Source organism: Panthera pardus, unplaced genomic scaffold (genome assembly GCF_024362965.1).
Source record: "Panthera pardus isolate Hobbes unplaced genomic scaffold, ASM2436296v1 HiC_scaffold_6, whole genome shotgun sequence".
NCBI lineage: Eukaryota > Metazoa > Chordata > Mammalia > Carnivora > Felidae > Panthera > Panthera pardus.
The window spans coordinates 59,349,668-59,363,996 of NW_026526991.1; the positions used below are offsets into that span (position 1 = coordinate 59,349,668).

Consider the following 14,329-nt stretch of genomic DNA (forward strand, 5'->3'; position numbering starts at 1 on the left):
CTCTAAGGTCATCTCAGAGAGTACCACCCACCTTTGTGATAAGAAATCTGAAATCTCTTCCTTCTCTTTCTCCTCTGGGGCAGAGATACCACCTGCCCCTCCCTCTGAGCTTGTCCACCTACCACCAGGGGTTTCTGTCTGTGCTTACAGTGTGGACTTGGCTCTGTCTGTTGATCCAGGTTAGTGCCACTGTCTTCCTTCCCTTGTCCACCCTCTCCATCTCCTGTGCATAGCACATGCCTGGCATCTAGTGGCAGCACAATAAACAGATGAATACTTTTTCCAGCATCTTCTCTCCTCTTCCACTGCCTGCCTACTGTGGTAACTAGGGAGCAAGGTTCAGAATGGGCTTGGTGTGCCTTGCTGGGAGGTTGTGATTCTGTTAACTGGTTCCCAGCCCAGCCCAGATCTCTTTCCTTTGGCTGTTAACAGTTTCTTTCCTTCTTTGTGTACACATACTAAGACTCAGGAAGTGGTTCTTAAGTCAGGACCATAAGAACCTCGGGCGTGGGGCCCAGGCTTGGGGGAGCCTGGAGTAATGGCTGGTTCTGTCCTTGGCGGTTCACACAGCTCCTTCTGGGGTCCACTGTGGCACACAATGGAGGGAGGCAGCTTGAGGCCTCCACCTCCCCTTCCAGCCCTCATCTGGCTTTGCCCCCTGGGATGTGAAGTGCTGCCTGCTGGTATGGGATGGGAGATCCATAAGATAGATGCCATGCCTGCTTTAGTGTCCTCCCCCAGGCCTCCACCTGATAAGAAGCTCATCAGGGAGTGGGGGTGGTGGGAGCACAGACCTTGTCAACCCACCCCCAGAGGGAGGAACCAGACTCTGGGGCGTCACGATTGACTGACTTCTTCCCGTGCTCAGCCCACTACTCCGGAGCCCCAGAATATGGAGAAAGGGACTAACAGAAGGGGGACCAGAATACCCACTCTAGAATGTTGGGGGACTCCCAGGATGTGAGGCCAGGGACTTTCTGGAAGTGTTTATTCTGACCCCACCCGATCCCAGGGATCTAGCAGCGCCCTCTGCCGACTCGGGGATGGGGATGGGGGCTTCAATAGAGATGGAGCCAGAGGAAGGTGGGCTCCGGGTGCAGGATGAAGCGGCCTCTTGAAGACCATTCCGTCACCTTGCCTCAGCTCGGTCGCTCGGTCCGGGCGCTCAGAGAGTAACTCCGGGCCGCTCACGCCTGCTTGGCTCGCACACGCTTCCTCCGCTTCCCTGAACCAGAGAGAATCTGGCGCCGCTCGGTCCCGCTCTCCCAGTCGAGGTGGTATGGGGACGGGGACGCCAGAAGGGCCCCAGGCACCCTGAGGTCCTGCCCTCGGTGGCCTCCCCTCTCGGGGGTGGGCGCCGTCTTCTGGGTAGGGGCCACGTGGCCTTGGCCGGGCGGGGGGCTCGGCCCTCCCCTCGCGGCCGGGTGACTCAGGCCGCAGCTGTTACCGCGTCACATGAGGGAGGCAGGCGGCCACTGGGCGGGGGAGGTGGCGGGGGAGGGGGCTGTGGCTGGAGGCCGGGGCGGGGCCGCGCGGCGGGCGGGGCCGCAGCCGGGGGCGCCGCTAGAGAGCCCCTGAGCCGCGGCGGGAGAGGAGCGCACAGCCTCGGGGAGCCCAGGTGAGGCCTCGGGGCCCACGGCCGGCCTCGGCTTCGGGTGGGTGGTCGCTGGCAGCTCCCTCCTCCGGGGCTCGGCCCGGGTCCCCGGAGATCCGCCGTGCTCCCGGGCGCGCCCTGGCCCTACAAACTTTGCAACTTTGAAAAGTTCCAGAGGCCCGGGCGGGGTGCGGTGGCGAGCTGGTCGCGCTTCTGTTTTGGGGGTGGTCAGGGCGCAGGGGAAGGCGGCTGGGGGTCGCGCTTGGCCGAGGACCATTGTTTTAGGGACTGGCGGGGTGGGGAGGGGGTGTTGGGCGCCGGGGGGCTGGCGGGCCGAGGGTGGGCGTCGGGCTCCGGCCTCTGTCGGCGCCCTGGGATCTTGCCCCGGGGCCCGGGAGGCTGCGGGGCAGGTCCGGGCTTCGCGGCGGTCGCCCCCACCCCTCTCCAGCCTGGAAGAAGAGGGGGCTGGGAGACGTGGATCCGACCGCGGGTTTCCGGGTGGGAGGGGCCGGGAAAGGGGGCCGAGCAGGGAAGGCCTCGAGGGCCGGCGGGGAGCTTTGCAACCGAGGTCCCCCTCCTCGGCCTGTTCTGATCCCCCTGCCCTCCCCTCTGCCCCAGGCCCGGCAGCCATGGCGGTAGAAGGAGGAATGAAATGTGTCAAGTTCTTGCTCTACATTCTTCTGCTGGCCTTCTGCGTGAGTGGGATGGGGGATGATCGGGGCGCGCTGGCAGGGTGTGGGGAGACCGGGATCCGGAGTGGTGAGGGCTGGGGGGCCACGAATGAAGGCAGCTGGAGACCAGATGCGGGAGAGCCCGGGAAACGGGCCGAAGACAGCAGGGCCACCCCACCCCCTCCAGCTTTCAGGGACCTCTGAGGCTAGTTTGGACCAAGAATGGACTGCGTGGGTGTGCAGCACCCTCCCCCTCGCCCCTTCTGGCCCTTCCTGTCTGGTGACCCAACCAACCACTTGTGATACCGGGTAATGGGGCAACCAGCCAACGGCCGGCCTGATGCTATCGCCTTGGGGCTTCCCCCTCCTCCCCACCCTTCTCCCCTACCCCCCATTCCTTTCCATTCCCTCATCCCTCTCACCGCTTCGGGGTGGGGAAGGGCTCAGCCGGCCACAATTTGCTCCTGCCCTGGGGTCCTGGCTTGAGAGACTGCTCTATGTCCAGGGAGGAGCTCACCACTCTTACCTCTTTTCCTTCTCCCTTCTCCTCCTTGGCCTTGTGGGCCTGAGGAACCTGAGTCACAGCTGAGGAGGAGGGGGTGGCCATTGGAAGATAGTGAGATGGCAATTCTGGGAGCCCTAGAGGCCCACAGGAAGCACCACTCTAGGTTAGAAATATGTGCCCTGGGGTCAAGGCTTTCTGGGAACTCCTCTTTTGGCCTTTGATCAAACTGTGGGGCAAATATGGGTCATCCCACACCATATTCTCCCAGGTGTGAGAATCTGTCTCTCTGGGATGGGGCTAAGTCTGTGTCCTGGGTGCAGCTGCTGCCCTCTGTCACGGAGGTCTGCCAGGTCGTGGGTCTGGCCTAACCCTGACCTGCCCTCCTCGCAGGCCTGTGCAGTGGGATTGATCGCCGTGGGTGTAGGGGCCCAGCTGGTCCTGAGGCAGACCATTGTCCAGGGGGCCACGCCTGGCTCCCTGTTGCCCGTGGTCATCATCGCAGTGGGTGCCTTCCTCTTCCTGGTGGCCTTCGTAGGCTGCTGTGGGGCCTGCAAGGAGAACTACTGTCTTATGGTCACGGTGAGCACAGTGTGGGGCCAGCATGGGTGTCTGGGACTGCTGGGAGGGCACTTCTACTGTGAGGGCTTAGGAGGTGGGTGAGGAAAACCTTTATGAAGGAGCTAGAGGCTGGCTGGGCCACAGCAGGCCACTCTCACCAAGACTCCAAACCTGACCCTTGCCCATTGTGCCTGCAGTTTGCCATCTTCCTGTCTCTTATCATGCTGGTGGAGGTGGCTGTAGCCATTGCTGGCTATGTGTTTAGAGACAAGGTAAGCAGGGAAAAGGGGAGGGCCCTGCCTCAGAGGTCTGGCTGCTCTGGGACCCGTTTGCCTTAGTTTGACCTCAACAATGCTCCTTCCAATTCCCAGGTGATGTCAGAATTTAATAAGGACTTCCGGCAGCAGATGCAGAATTATCCAAAAAACAACCACACGGTTTCGATTGTGGACAGGATGCAGGAAGATGTGAGTGAGGTTTCTGGGAGCAGGGATAGTGGGGGAAGAAGATTCTCATCTTCATATTGAAGGTGGATGTTCACGCAATAACCTTCTGCCTGGTATTTCTCCTCTCGTGCAGTTTAAATGCTGTGGGGCAGCTAACTACACAGACTGGGAGAGCATCCCTCTCATGCCCAAGGACCGAGTCCCGGACTCCTGCTGCATCAATGTCACCCAGGGCTGTGGGATTTCTTTCAAGGTGAAGGAGATCCACGAAGAGGTAAGGGAGAAGTTGAGAGAACAGGGGACTTGGGAAACCTGGGAAATGTTTCAAGAGTTGAGAGGGACCAGGGATGGAGGTGGAGAGGGTTGGGGTTTTGGGATGGGGGGGGTGTCGGTATCTGGGAATGCTAGTGGCAGGGTGAAAGATACAGAGCGTGCGGGAGAGATCAAAGGACCCAGGAGGTGGGTGGGAAATTTCTGATTGTGTTCTTGCCTTGTGTGGCTACTACCCTTCAGGGCTGTGTGCAGAAGATTGGGGGCTGGCTGAGGAGCAATGTGCTGGTGGTGGCTGCAGCAGCCTTGGGCATTGCCTTTGTGGAGGTGAGAGGCATCTTTTGGACTTCTGGGGCATCTGAGCAGTAGGGGCAGTGGGAAGAGGTGCTGAGGAGGTACTGGCTTGGAGATGAGGGCCCTGGTTGTGTTTGGGGTCTCTTGGGTGGGTCTGGGGTACTTTGCCTTTCTGACTCTTCTCCACCCCTCTATCTTTGCTTTTAGGTACTGGGAATTATCTTTGCCTGCTGCCTCGTGAAGAGCATCCGAAGTGGCTATGAGGTGATGTAGGGGTCTGGTCGCTTCAGCCCCCTCATCTAAGGGAGTGGGGTAGCACACTCCAGGTTTTTCAATTAAACTGATTATTTTTTCAGACTGAAAAAAAGTCTCAGTTTGTCTTGAAGAATGATACTTTATCCTTTCCCTCTCCTCCACCGTGTTCCTGTCCTGTGGGACCTTGTATTTGCACCTTGGGCAAGAAAGGCTAATTTTGGGGGGGGTGGGTGGGGAGGGATGTTTTGGAAAGGCAGGTTTTGCTGAAGGCGTTAGTGGGGCTAGCAGTGGAAGGGGGATCTGGAGGTTGTGGCCCATTGTCCTCCCTGTCTCCTAGCCATGTGCTGCAATGTTCATGAAGCCATCTCCTTCAAAAGTCAGGGGGTTCCCCACAAAGGTTCTGTCTGGGAGAGGCCAGCCCAGATTTACCATGGACATCTTTTCCCTGGCCTTCTGCCCACCTCTGAGGGCCCAGCAACTCCCTCCCCAACAAAGGGGACCTGGCTCCTTTCAGGCTGGTGATAAGTTGCTATGACACCTTTGTGGCCAGTATCCATCTTTCTGGACTTAGATAATAGAAGACAACTGAAGTGGGTATTGCCTTTTTTCCCCAATGGAAACCACCCATCCTGGCCCTGACCCCTCCTCACCACCTTCTGTCCCTCCCAAGAAAAGCAGGTGAAGGCCATTTGCACTCCCAACACTGAGCTGCAACTTGACTCCTTGTAGAAAATACATGCCCAATAGTGCCATCTGGTGGCCATTCTTCCATGTGCTTCAAAGAGCACCTAGTCACAAGCCAGTTCCCTTAGCCTCTGTCCCCCTTCCCGCTAGTTGCTAGTTGTTTTGCAGTCATTAAACAGGCCAGAGACCCTGGGCATTAAATCAGCCTAGGGGCTAGCACTTAAATGGGGTCAGTCCCCCACTGGGCAACTCCATTTCTGCCCACTTCCAGTGCTTTTTTTTAACAATACACATTTATTCAGTACTTATTTTGTACCAGTACCAGGCAGTACCCGGGTGGGGACTGAAACAATCTTTTGCTGGAAGGCTGGATTCAGCAGACTGCCTGGGCAGGCTTGGGAAAGACCCAGGTGAGCAAAGCATCCACCAGGCTGGCTGGCAAGTAGGAGGCCGGCAGCCAGAGCAGCTTGGCATCCCAGCCTGGGCTGTAGCGGGTTCTGGGGTGACGAGCAGTCAGGGCATGCTCCAGGCACCTGCTCACCTTGGTCAGGTCTGGGTCACAGATCAGGCTCATGATGCGCCGCTGCATTTTAAAGTCTGCAGTCCAGGAGGTGGTTGTAATCAGTGTCCCTGTCCCACCCCAGCCTATCTCAGGCCCTGTCTTCTGGGTCCTGGAACTGGTCCCCGGCAGAGGTGAGATGGATCCTTAGTCCCCTCCCCAGTTTGGCGAGTGGGCAGGTTCCACATGGCCTGGATGTTCTTTGGCATCTCATTCTCCCTCACCTCCTCTCTGCCCACCTCCTCCCAGCAGGCTGGTGTAGGATGGGCCCTTCTGGCACTTTCATTTCCCTTCGTACGACCCTGTGTGGGGCCAGATACTCACACTTGGTGAGGAAGGCCTCCCCGTAGTGGGCCTGTGTGTCAGGAGGTAGCCGTGCCCAGCACTCCTGCAGCGTGTTCTCCAAACTCTCCAGGTTTGTCACAGGGGTTTGGAAGAAGCCAGGCTCCACAATGGAGACTCGGACACCAAAAGGAGCCACATCCCGCCTGGATGGGAGTAGACCGGAGGTTTTTGGGTTCTTGCTCTATAGGAAAGGGATCTTCTGACACATGGGTATGGGGGCTAAAATGGGGAAGTTATCACAGGCCAGGGACAGAGGTCCTGATGGTAAAGGAGATCCCTGCTGTCCTGGGATGGGGACAAGTGGAACAGGTATTTTTGAGGTTTCCTTTATATTCTATGATCTAGAGTGGGGGGTCAGTAAACTTCTTAAAGAGCCAGGCAGTAAATACTTTTGGCATCGCAGACATAAAAATTAATGATATCATGTAGGTACTTTTTTTATTTTTACATTTTTTTAAATGTCTGTATTTGAGGGGGGAGGGAGGGGCAGAGAGAGATGGAGACAGAATCTGAAGCAGGCTCCTGATTCTGAGCTGTCAGCACAGAGTCTGACGTGGGGTGCAAACCCACAAGCTGTGAGATCATGACCTGAGCTGAAGTTGGATCCTTAACTGAGCCATCCAGGTGCCCTGGTACTTTAAAAGGTGTTTATTTTTGAGTGAGTGAGAGAGAGAGAGAGAGAGAGAGAGAGAGAGTGAGTGGGGGAGGGGCAGAGAAGAGGGAAACAGAGGATACGAAGCAGGCTCTACTTCGATAGCACAGAGCCTGATACAGGGCTCAAACTCACGAACCTGGAGATCATGACCTCAGCTGAAGTCAGAAGCTTAACTGACAGCCACCCAGGTGCCCTCAGGTAGGTACTTCTATAATCACTTACAGTGTAACCATTTAAAAATGTAAATACCATTATTAGCTTGTAGGCTACTGACCAGATTTGGCTTAAGAACCAGTTTACCAACTCCTGAGCTAGAAGAACCCCTTTCCCTAGGTCCCAGAACACAGCATGGAATCCTGAGTGCTGGACATGAAGGGAGTAGATTGGTGTTTGCTGTGGAGACTGCAGGGATACATCCAACTCCCTTGACATGGATGCAGAAATCCAAGTATAAAGTCTGTGTTCCATGATGCTGAGTGGAAAATGAAAAGACCCAAGGATAGGGAACGCCTGCGTGGCTCAGTCGCTTATGTGGTAGATTCTTCATTTCGGCTCAGGTCATGATCTCAGTCAGGAGATTGAGCCCTGCCTGCATCGAAAGCTCTGTGCTGGGCATGGAGTCTGCTTAAGATTCTCCCTCTCTCTTTGCCCCTTTTCCACTTGTGCACGCACATGCGCGCTCTCTTTCAAAAAAACCAAAAAACAACCCCCCCCCGCCAAAGGTATATAATTTAAATTCATTGCTGAGTGAAGGTGACGAAGGCAGGCTTCCTACAGAAGATAGGCTGGCTGGGGGGTACTTGTACTGCTCAGAATTCAGGCTCTGGTCTCATGTGGTACTTGTCAAGTCTCTTTTATGCTCTCAAGGGACTTTGGACATTATTGCTTAAAGATGAGGGATGGGAGAATGTAATGACCAGGCAAGCAGACTTGGGGGCAAGTCCCCGCATTTCTACTAACTAGTTGTGTGGTCTTGGGTAATAACTTGGGTAAGTTATATTACCCTGAGGATATTAATACCTAATCCCATATAAGGTTGCTGGAAGAAATGAGAAAATGTTCCACAAAGGTACTAGCTCATCACAAGTAACAGTTATTAATAATAATACTAATAATGACAGCAGGCTTCTTGGGGCATTTTCTACATGCCAGTCTCTGTTGGGGCCTTACATGTACCTCATTCTACTCACAACACCCATGAGGCAGGTCTTCTCATTCTGATTTAACAGGTAGGGAATAAACTGGGGGAAAAGAGAAGTAACCTATCAAGGTCACAAAGCACCCATGAGAGACGGCTGGCGTCTGAAGCCACAAAGCTAAGCCCTCAGCTGTCTCCTCTTCAGTATCGCACTCTGCAGTGTTTTAGTCATCTCTGCCGGGCAGCCCAGGGCTCTGCACCCCTTACCTCAGGCTGTCAGAGAAGGCCTCCAGGCCAAACTTGGAGACACAGTAGCCCCCACCATTGGCTGCCAGGCGACCCAGAACACTGGTGATGTTGACCACCCGGCCCCTGGCCTGCTGGAGCAGGGGGAGCAGGGCAAGGGTGACCCCGATGGGACCCAGCGTATTCACGCTCAGCACCCGATGGAAATCATCTCGTGTGAGCCACGGCGTGGGCCCAATGATACCAGCCACACCAGCATTATTCACCAGACCAAAAAGCCCTGTGGAGAGATGAAACAGATCCCGTCGGGTAGGTAAGGCGTTCCAACACTCTCTCCTGATCACTCCTCCTTCCCCACGCAGTTTTTCTTGCTTCCCGCCGCCCCTGTGACTGAGCACCCTGCACCACGAGCCCTGTGGCCCCACTGCTACTCACCTGCTTCACCAACATGTGTTTCCACCCACTTGGCTGCCCGCTGGACACTCTGGGGCTCAGTGACATCAAGCAGGGTGGTGTGGAGGCGAGAGGAGGCCACGCGCTGTAGGTCCTCTGCCCCTGAGGGGGTCAGGCAGCTGGCCAGGACTCGGAAGCCTCTCTGGTCCAGTCTCAGTGCCAGAAGCCGCCCGAAGCCTGAGTCACAGCCGGTGATGAAGATGAAAGCATCGCTGGCGGGCAGGCTCTGTCGGTCCCTGAACAACCACAGCGCTGCCCAGATCAAGACTCCCAGCAGCAGAGGCAGCCACATGGCCAGAGCCCAAGTGACCTGCAGGTGGCAGCCGAGACTGGGCAGGAAAACTTGTCTAGTTTACTCTGGCTCTTAAACCCTTGCCCCTAATATCCTCCCCTCCCTCACTGGAAGTCTGGTCTGAGCATATTGAGAAATTACCTGCTGGGCGGGTAATTAGCAAACTAGGGCTCATCTAAGCAAAGCAAAGATTGAGGCAGACCCTATATTTGTTGCTAACTTAACTAAAATCAGATTAGCGGGGTCCTGTGTGCAGGCCTGCTGCACGGGAGCAGAGGGATCTGGTTCGCAGTCACCTCTCCCGCCAAGCCAGGGACATCTAAATTGTCTAAATGTAAACTGGGCCTTATTTTTTGAAACACATGGGGCAAAGAGCCCCACATTTTAGTCCTGGTGGCCCTAAACTTACTGTGGGATGCTGAGTATCTCACCTGTTTTCTATTTTACCAGTGGGGCCAACACCCACCGTGGTCCACCTGGGAATTGTGGAGGGTCAGAGGGGATAATGTGTGAGGAAACACATGAAAAGCTTTGACTTATCAATACATGCAACACCTGGATACTCCTCTCATAGCACCCAGCTCCCAGTGCCCTGCTTACCTCCTCTGGGGAAAGCTAGCAGGTAGGTGCCCCAAATCCTTTTCCTTTGTTCGAGAGGCTTTGCTCCCAGTCTTCCCAGGTTTCCACACTAGCTACAGCTAATGCCAATGTCTGCAGTGGGCGGACTGGGTGTCAGGGTATTAAGTGGATGTGGGTGAGGGGAGGGGCTGGGAGGAGGAGCCAGGGAAGCTGGAGCCTGGCAATTGAAGCCAAGGCTTGGCACAGGCCAGGTGTGCCCCAGCCCCCTTCTTGGCTGGCTTTACCAGCTGGGGGTACCTGACCACCTGTGTCGTGGGCTCCCAGGAAGAGGGCTATGTCAAGGATGGCACCTACCCCTCTCTGTTGGTGACCTTGGACCTGACACTCCTCCTTCTTCCAAGCCCTGAAGTGCCCCCATGACCAAGAATTAATCTCCAACCTGGTCCGGACTCATGACACCGCTTAGCACCAGGCTGGGAGAGGCCACGAGCACGTGGAGAGGCAGAGAGCCAGAGCCAGCACCAGGCCTGCTCCCTGTCCTATTTCTCCTCTGCAAGAAACTGAAGTCCTGTGTTAGGAAGCTTGGGGCAGGGCACCCAGACCTTCTCTGGGGAGGTGCGGGAAACTTCTACCCTCTAGGTACCCAACATACACCTGCACCAGGCCCAAAGAGGAAAAGAGGGGTGAGATAGTAAGAGGAAGCTAGTTCCACCCTCTAGCCAAAGGGTACCTGTAGCTTAGGGAGACAGTCTTTGAATCTTCCACTCCTACCCACCATGCTGGGCTGGTAGCTCTTTGAAACATACCACAGAGAAATGGAGGCTTGTGTTTTATTCTTGTCTTCTGCCCCCACCCCCCGCCCCCCCGCCCCAGGGGAGATAGGAGGGGCGGGGCAGAGGAAAGGGAAGAGGGGCTAGGAGGGGGCAGACTGCAGCTGCCCTTTGTACACGTATTCCAGTGCGGTGGCAATAGTTCGCATGTCCAGCTCGATGCTCCGAGCCCAGTTTTCCACATCCCCGATTTCCTGGGAAGGGGAGGAGGTGGGAGGTGGGGAATCAGGGTGGGTAGAATGTAGCTCTAAGGAGACAGACGGGCACTTTCCGTCCATCCCCTAGAAAGGGCTTTGCTTGGACCCACCAGCTATTTTCATCTCTCTAGCTTTTCTGACACTGGGGCCATACATGGCATTTCTGGGACCAGCCCCACTTCTTTTTTAACCTGAGGCCTAAGGTGACCCGACTGGAGGCATTTAACGGGGGCCCAGGATGGGGCCAGTGATGTAGGGAGTGTGGCCCACCTTGAGTGCTTGATTGAAGTTCTCCACCATCCCGATCCACTGGCCTGTTTGCTTGGCAAACTGGGCAGCCTGGACCTGTAGGGTCTTCACCTCATGATCCAGCTTTCTCTGGTTCATGTAGGCCTGGGCCACACTAGAGGTTGGAAGAGAGACGAGATCAACTCACCCGGCTGGTGGGGAGTGGTCTCTAGGACTAATATTCCACTGCAAGAGCCGGAGGTCAGCCAGGAGTCAGGCTGGGGAAAACCTCATGATTTTGGCCATTCTTGGATGTGATGCAAATGACTACTGTACATGCAAACGAACCAGCCTCTTCCTCCCACTCCCAGGATTCCCAGGAAAGCCTAGCTGGGAGCTGACTAGAAACTTACCATCTCCTACCCCCCCAAAGGAATTCCTGAAGCTGGGTGAGAGAAGGGAGGATTCCCTGAGGAAGAAGCTGAGAGGGTAAAGGGGGTGCAGAGAAGCTGGGAAAATCCAGCAGCAGGGACACATCTGGCAGTGATTGGAAGCCCAAGGGTCTGTGCAAGAAGTTGGGAAGGGAAATTGGGCCCCTCCCTGACTCTGGGATGCGATGGGAGAGCGGCTCCCCTCCCCAGGAACTCAGGGTCAAGAGAAGATATCCCAGGGGCTGCCTCTTGGCTCTCAAGTCTCTCTCCCAACCCTTCTCTTTTCGCCCACACAGATGAACGAACACACACACATAATCTCTCTCTCTCCCTTCCTTCTTTCTGCTCTAGGCAGTTTTTCTTTTCTCCTCAACCAAGGTTGGCTGTACTTACCATTAATACCATGAGGTTGGTACCTCCAACTCTCTGCCCTGTTCCCCCTTCCCCCAATCTCACAATAACTGTTCTCTCTTACTGGCTAGGGAGTCTTTTCACTCACCATCCCAAAGCTCTAGGTCAGCTGGGAGACTCCGCATCCGGTATCCACCCCCCACTGGAATCTGTGGGGGCTGGAGGGGGCAACGGGTTGGGGTGGGTGGAAAGAGTGGGAAGGACACCTGACAGGGGCTGAGATAGACTGAGCCTTTGTTTTCCTTTCCAGGGAATGAGAGGACCCGTGGGCAGAACACAAAACCCTTTCTAATCTGGCTTTGGCTTAGCTGTCCTTTAAGCTGAAAGAGGGGTGGCCCCTAGCAAAGGAAGAGCATAGGGAGAAGCCTGGGCCAGTCTCACAGCAGAGCCCGAGAGGCGCCAATGTGGGAGGAAGGAAAGGGGGCAGACCCTGTCCTTTTTCTTTGGGAGACAGCTTGGCCATAGTAGGGGGTAGTGTAGGAGCTGAAACAGTAATAGCGGGCTCCCAATGCTTCAAGAGATTCCCCTGGGAGTTCCTAAAATGCCAGTTTTTCCTATTGACCTCCTATTTTCACACTGAGTGAAGGGAGAGGTCTGGAGGGGAGAGATCAGAGGCTCCAACCACTGCCTTCTTGTCCCTTAATCTTCCCCAGAGATGAGTAATGAAGATGACAGTCCCTGCATGGCTCATTTGGGTGACTCAGTCTCTGGATTCACAGCCAAGCTATTCTACTTGCCCTGCCATGGAAGACATCATACTGCCCCTTTTCTTCCGACAGATAGCCTATCACATCATCGTCGCAGCACTCTTCTGGGTCACTCAGGGTCAAGAGACAATATTCTTTGCTCCTTCCCAAGTTTTTGGTTATTACTGGCATTCTCATATAGGGCTGGCACAGGGGGTGGTCTCTGGAGACCGGGAAGGAAGGGAAGAGACAGCCTGGCTCTGCTACAGCTCCTGGCATAGGTTCTGCCCTCACCCTCACTGGCTGTGCCACCTCTTTCCTGCCAGCTGCTCCCCAGGCCTGCCAGAGGGTGGGAGGTAGAGAAGGAGAGGGTGGCAAGTTGTGGTAAAGGAGGGTGCTCTCCCTCCTGCTGAAGTGACAGCTGGACTTGGAGGAGTGAAGGGAAGTGGGCAGATGGCATCAAGTTGTGAGCACCAGGGAAGTTATTAGGGGGAGGGGGAAATCTGGCTGCCTCTTCAACCACTGCTGCTGCTCCTCCTTGTGCAACGTTAGGGGTCAGAGCTGACTCAAGCCTTTCTCTATAAAATTAAGCTGGGTGACAGGAATGGAGGGAATGAAATGGAACATCTCATCCCCTCAACAGCAATCTGAGGGCTAGACGTTGCCAGTGCCTAAATTTGGGGGGCGGGGGGGTGGTGGTGGTTGATGGGAAGAGGTTCATACCCCACATTGAGGTGATCCACCAAAGCTTCTGTCAGGCAGGTCGCTGCAGTGATAGCCTCTCGCCTCCTCTTCTCTGGGGGTGGGGGGAAAAGGGATTGGAGTGGAGACTTGGTTTTTTGAAGCGTGGTGCTGAAGGTTCACCACCCATTAATTACTATTCCGCTAGTTGCGGGAACATCTCAGCTAATCTCACAGCGCCAGAGCTGAAAAGGACCTTGCAAAACATAAAGGAAGCCTTTTCATTTTATTTCATTATTTAAAAAAAATTTTTATTAGAAAACTTTTTTTCTAGGCCTTTTCATTTTAGAGGTGAGTTAACTGGTACCCTGGGAGGGGAAGCGACTCACCCGGGAACGCTAACGACTTCCAGTGGCAGCGCCCAGGACTCCAGACCCTCGGGCACTATTTTCCCACAGTCTTGGCTTGAGGATTGGTAACTCCCGGATTCCCTGGCCAGATTCAGGAAACAAGGGCCCCACCCCTATTTCGGTGGTTTCAGGCCTCTAAGAGTCCCGGCTCAGTCGGGTCCTAGCACCCCCCTACCTTCAGGAGCGTCCCTTGCCACTTTCAGGACGCGAGGCTCCCTGGGCCAATCGGCACCGCGTTCCACGCGCAGGGGCGGGACCAGGATACGGGAAGACAGAGCGTGGGGGGCGTGGCCCAGAGGAGGCCGTAGTGTTGCCGAGGGGCCAGAGCCCGTTGGCAAGGGAACCGAATTTCCAAAAAAGCGCCCCCACCCCCTCCCCGACGCCCATGCCCACTAGCCCGCGCCCTTCCCTGGATCTGGGCCGTTACTTGAGGTCCAGGCTCCGGCTGAGGCTAGGCCGCGGCGGGAGAGAAAACGGCGGACAGGGACGTTCTGCTCACCCTGCAGCTCCTTGCGTTCGTTCTGCTTGGCTTGGTGTTCTTTCAGCAGGCGAGACAGCATGATCGCGGCGCGCTGGGGGCTGGGCGCGCCCGGCCCTCTCCGACTGCGGGAACTGGAACTGGTGCTTCGGCTCCCGAGGGGCCCGGGTCACGTGACCGCAGTGTCACGTGAGCCCTGGACCGCCCCCTTTTGAGACCTAGGGTAGAGGACATAGAAGATCTTGGCTGGGAACAGAGGGACTTGTAGAGGGTTGGGGGTAAGCGAGCTTTTGTCTTTATTGGGGGCTCCCTTTTTGGTCAGTGTTGGAAGAAATTTTCTCCAGTACCCATATTATAGAGCTCGTTTTGGACATCTTTGGATCTCAAGGCTCCCGGGAGGGTTGGTACTGCCAGGATATCCATCCTTGTTCCG

At 55.7% G+C, this 14,329-nt stretch overlaps 3 protein-coding genes across 4 annotated transcripts; 1 reads left to right on the plus strand and 2 right to left on the minus strand.

Moving 5' to 3' along the window:
• Positions 1 to 1,505: 1,505 nt before the first annotated feature.
• Positions 1,506 to 4,705, plus strand: CD63 (CD63 molecule). The gene is made up of 8 exons (XM_019454695.2): positions 1,506 to 1,618; positions 2,213 to 2,289; positions 3,161 to 3,349; positions 3,526 to 3,600; positions 3,700 to 3,795; positions 3,908 to 4,048; positions 4,288 to 4,371; positions 4,546 to 4,705. The coding sequence occupies exons 2-8, from the start codon at positions 2,224 to 2,226 to the stop codon at positions 4,609 to 4,611; spliced, it is 717 nt and encodes a 238-aa protein (XP_019310240.2). The 5' UTR covers positions 1,506 to 1,618; positions 2,213 to 2,223; the 3' UTR covers positions 4,612 to 4,705.
• Positions 4,706 to 5,551: 846 nt separating this feature from the next.
• On the minus strand, positions 5,552 to 10,378 carry RDH5 (retinol dehydrogenase 5). Of its 2 annotated transcripts, none has more exons than XM_019454694.2 (5): positions 9,566 to 10,378; positions 8,656 to 8,983; positions 8,242 to 8,500; positions 6,161 to 6,324; positions 5,552 to 5,874 (listed from the first exon to the last, which is right to left on the minus strand). In XM_019454694.2, exons 2-5 carry the CDS (start codon positions 8,963 to 8,965, stop codon positions 5,651 to 5,653), a joined length of 957 nt encoding a protein of 318 aa, XP_019310239.1. In that variant the 5' UTR covers positions 8,966 to 8,983; positions 9,566 to 10,378; the 3' UTR covers positions 5,552 to 5,650. The 2 variants fall into 2 exon arrangements, with proteins under 2 accessions (XP_019310239.1, XP_019310238.1); XM_019454693.2 differs by having other exon boundaries at positions 8,656 to 9,002.
• A 4-nt stretch (positions 10,379 to 10,382) lies between these two features.
• On the minus strand, positions 10,383 to 14,088 carry BLOC1S1 (biogenesis of lysosomal organelles complex 1 subunit 1). Its single transcript, XM_053894832.1, has 4 exons — positions 13,918 to 14,088; positions 13,051 to 13,123; positions 10,842 to 10,974; positions 10,383 to 10,568 (listed from the first exon to the last, which is right to left on the minus strand). Exons 1-4 carry the CDS (start codon positions 13,976 to 13,978, stop codon positions 10,458 to 10,460), a joined length of 378 nt encoding a protein of 125 aa, XP_053750807.1. The 5' UTR covers positions 13,979 to 14,088; the 3' UTR covers positions 10,383 to 10,457.
• Between the last annotated feature and the right edge of the window lie 241 nt (positions 14,089 to 14,329).

Excerpts from the sequence above, each read along its gene's own strand:
- CD63 (XM_019454695.2), top strand. The coding sequence starts at position 2,224 with ATGGCGGTAGAAGGAGGAATGAAATGTGTCAAGTTCTTGCTCTACATT. Across the intron at positions 3,350-3,525 it reads ACTACTGTCTTATGGTCACG|TTTGCCATCTTCCTGTCTCT; the intron begins GTGAGCACAGTG and ends TTGTGCCTGCAG. Across the intron at positions 3,601-3,699 it reads GCTATGTGTTTAGAGACAAG|GTGATGTCAGAATTTAATAA; the intron begins GTAAGCAGGGAA and ends TCCAATTCCCAG.
- BLOC1S1 (XM_053894832.1), bottom strand. The coding sequence starts at position 13,978 with ATGCTGTCTCGCCTGCTGAAAGAACACCAAGCCAAGCAGAACGAACGC. Across the intron at positions 13,124-13,917 it reads CGAACGCAAGGAGCTGCAGG|AGAAGAGGAGGCGAGAGGCT; the intron begins GTGAGCAGAACG and ends CCCCACCCCCAG. Across the intron at positions 10,975-13,050 it reads GTGGATCACCTCAATGTGGG|TGTGGCCCAGGCCTACATGA; the intron begins GTATGAACCTCT and ends TCCAACCTCTAG.
- RDH5 (XM_019454694.2), bottom strand. The coding sequence starts at position 8,965 with ATGTGGCTGCCTCTGCTGCTGGGAGTCTTGATCTGGGCAGCGCTGTGG. Across the intron at positions 6,325-8,241 it reads GCCTTCTCTGACAGCCTGAG|GCGGGATGTGGCTCCTTTTG; the intron begins GTAAGGGGTGCA and ends ACTCCCATCCAG. Across the intron at positions 5,875-6,160 it reads GGAGGCCTTCCTCACCAAGT|ACTTTAAAATGCAGCGGCGC; the intron begins GTGAGTATCTGG and ends CCTGGACTGCAG.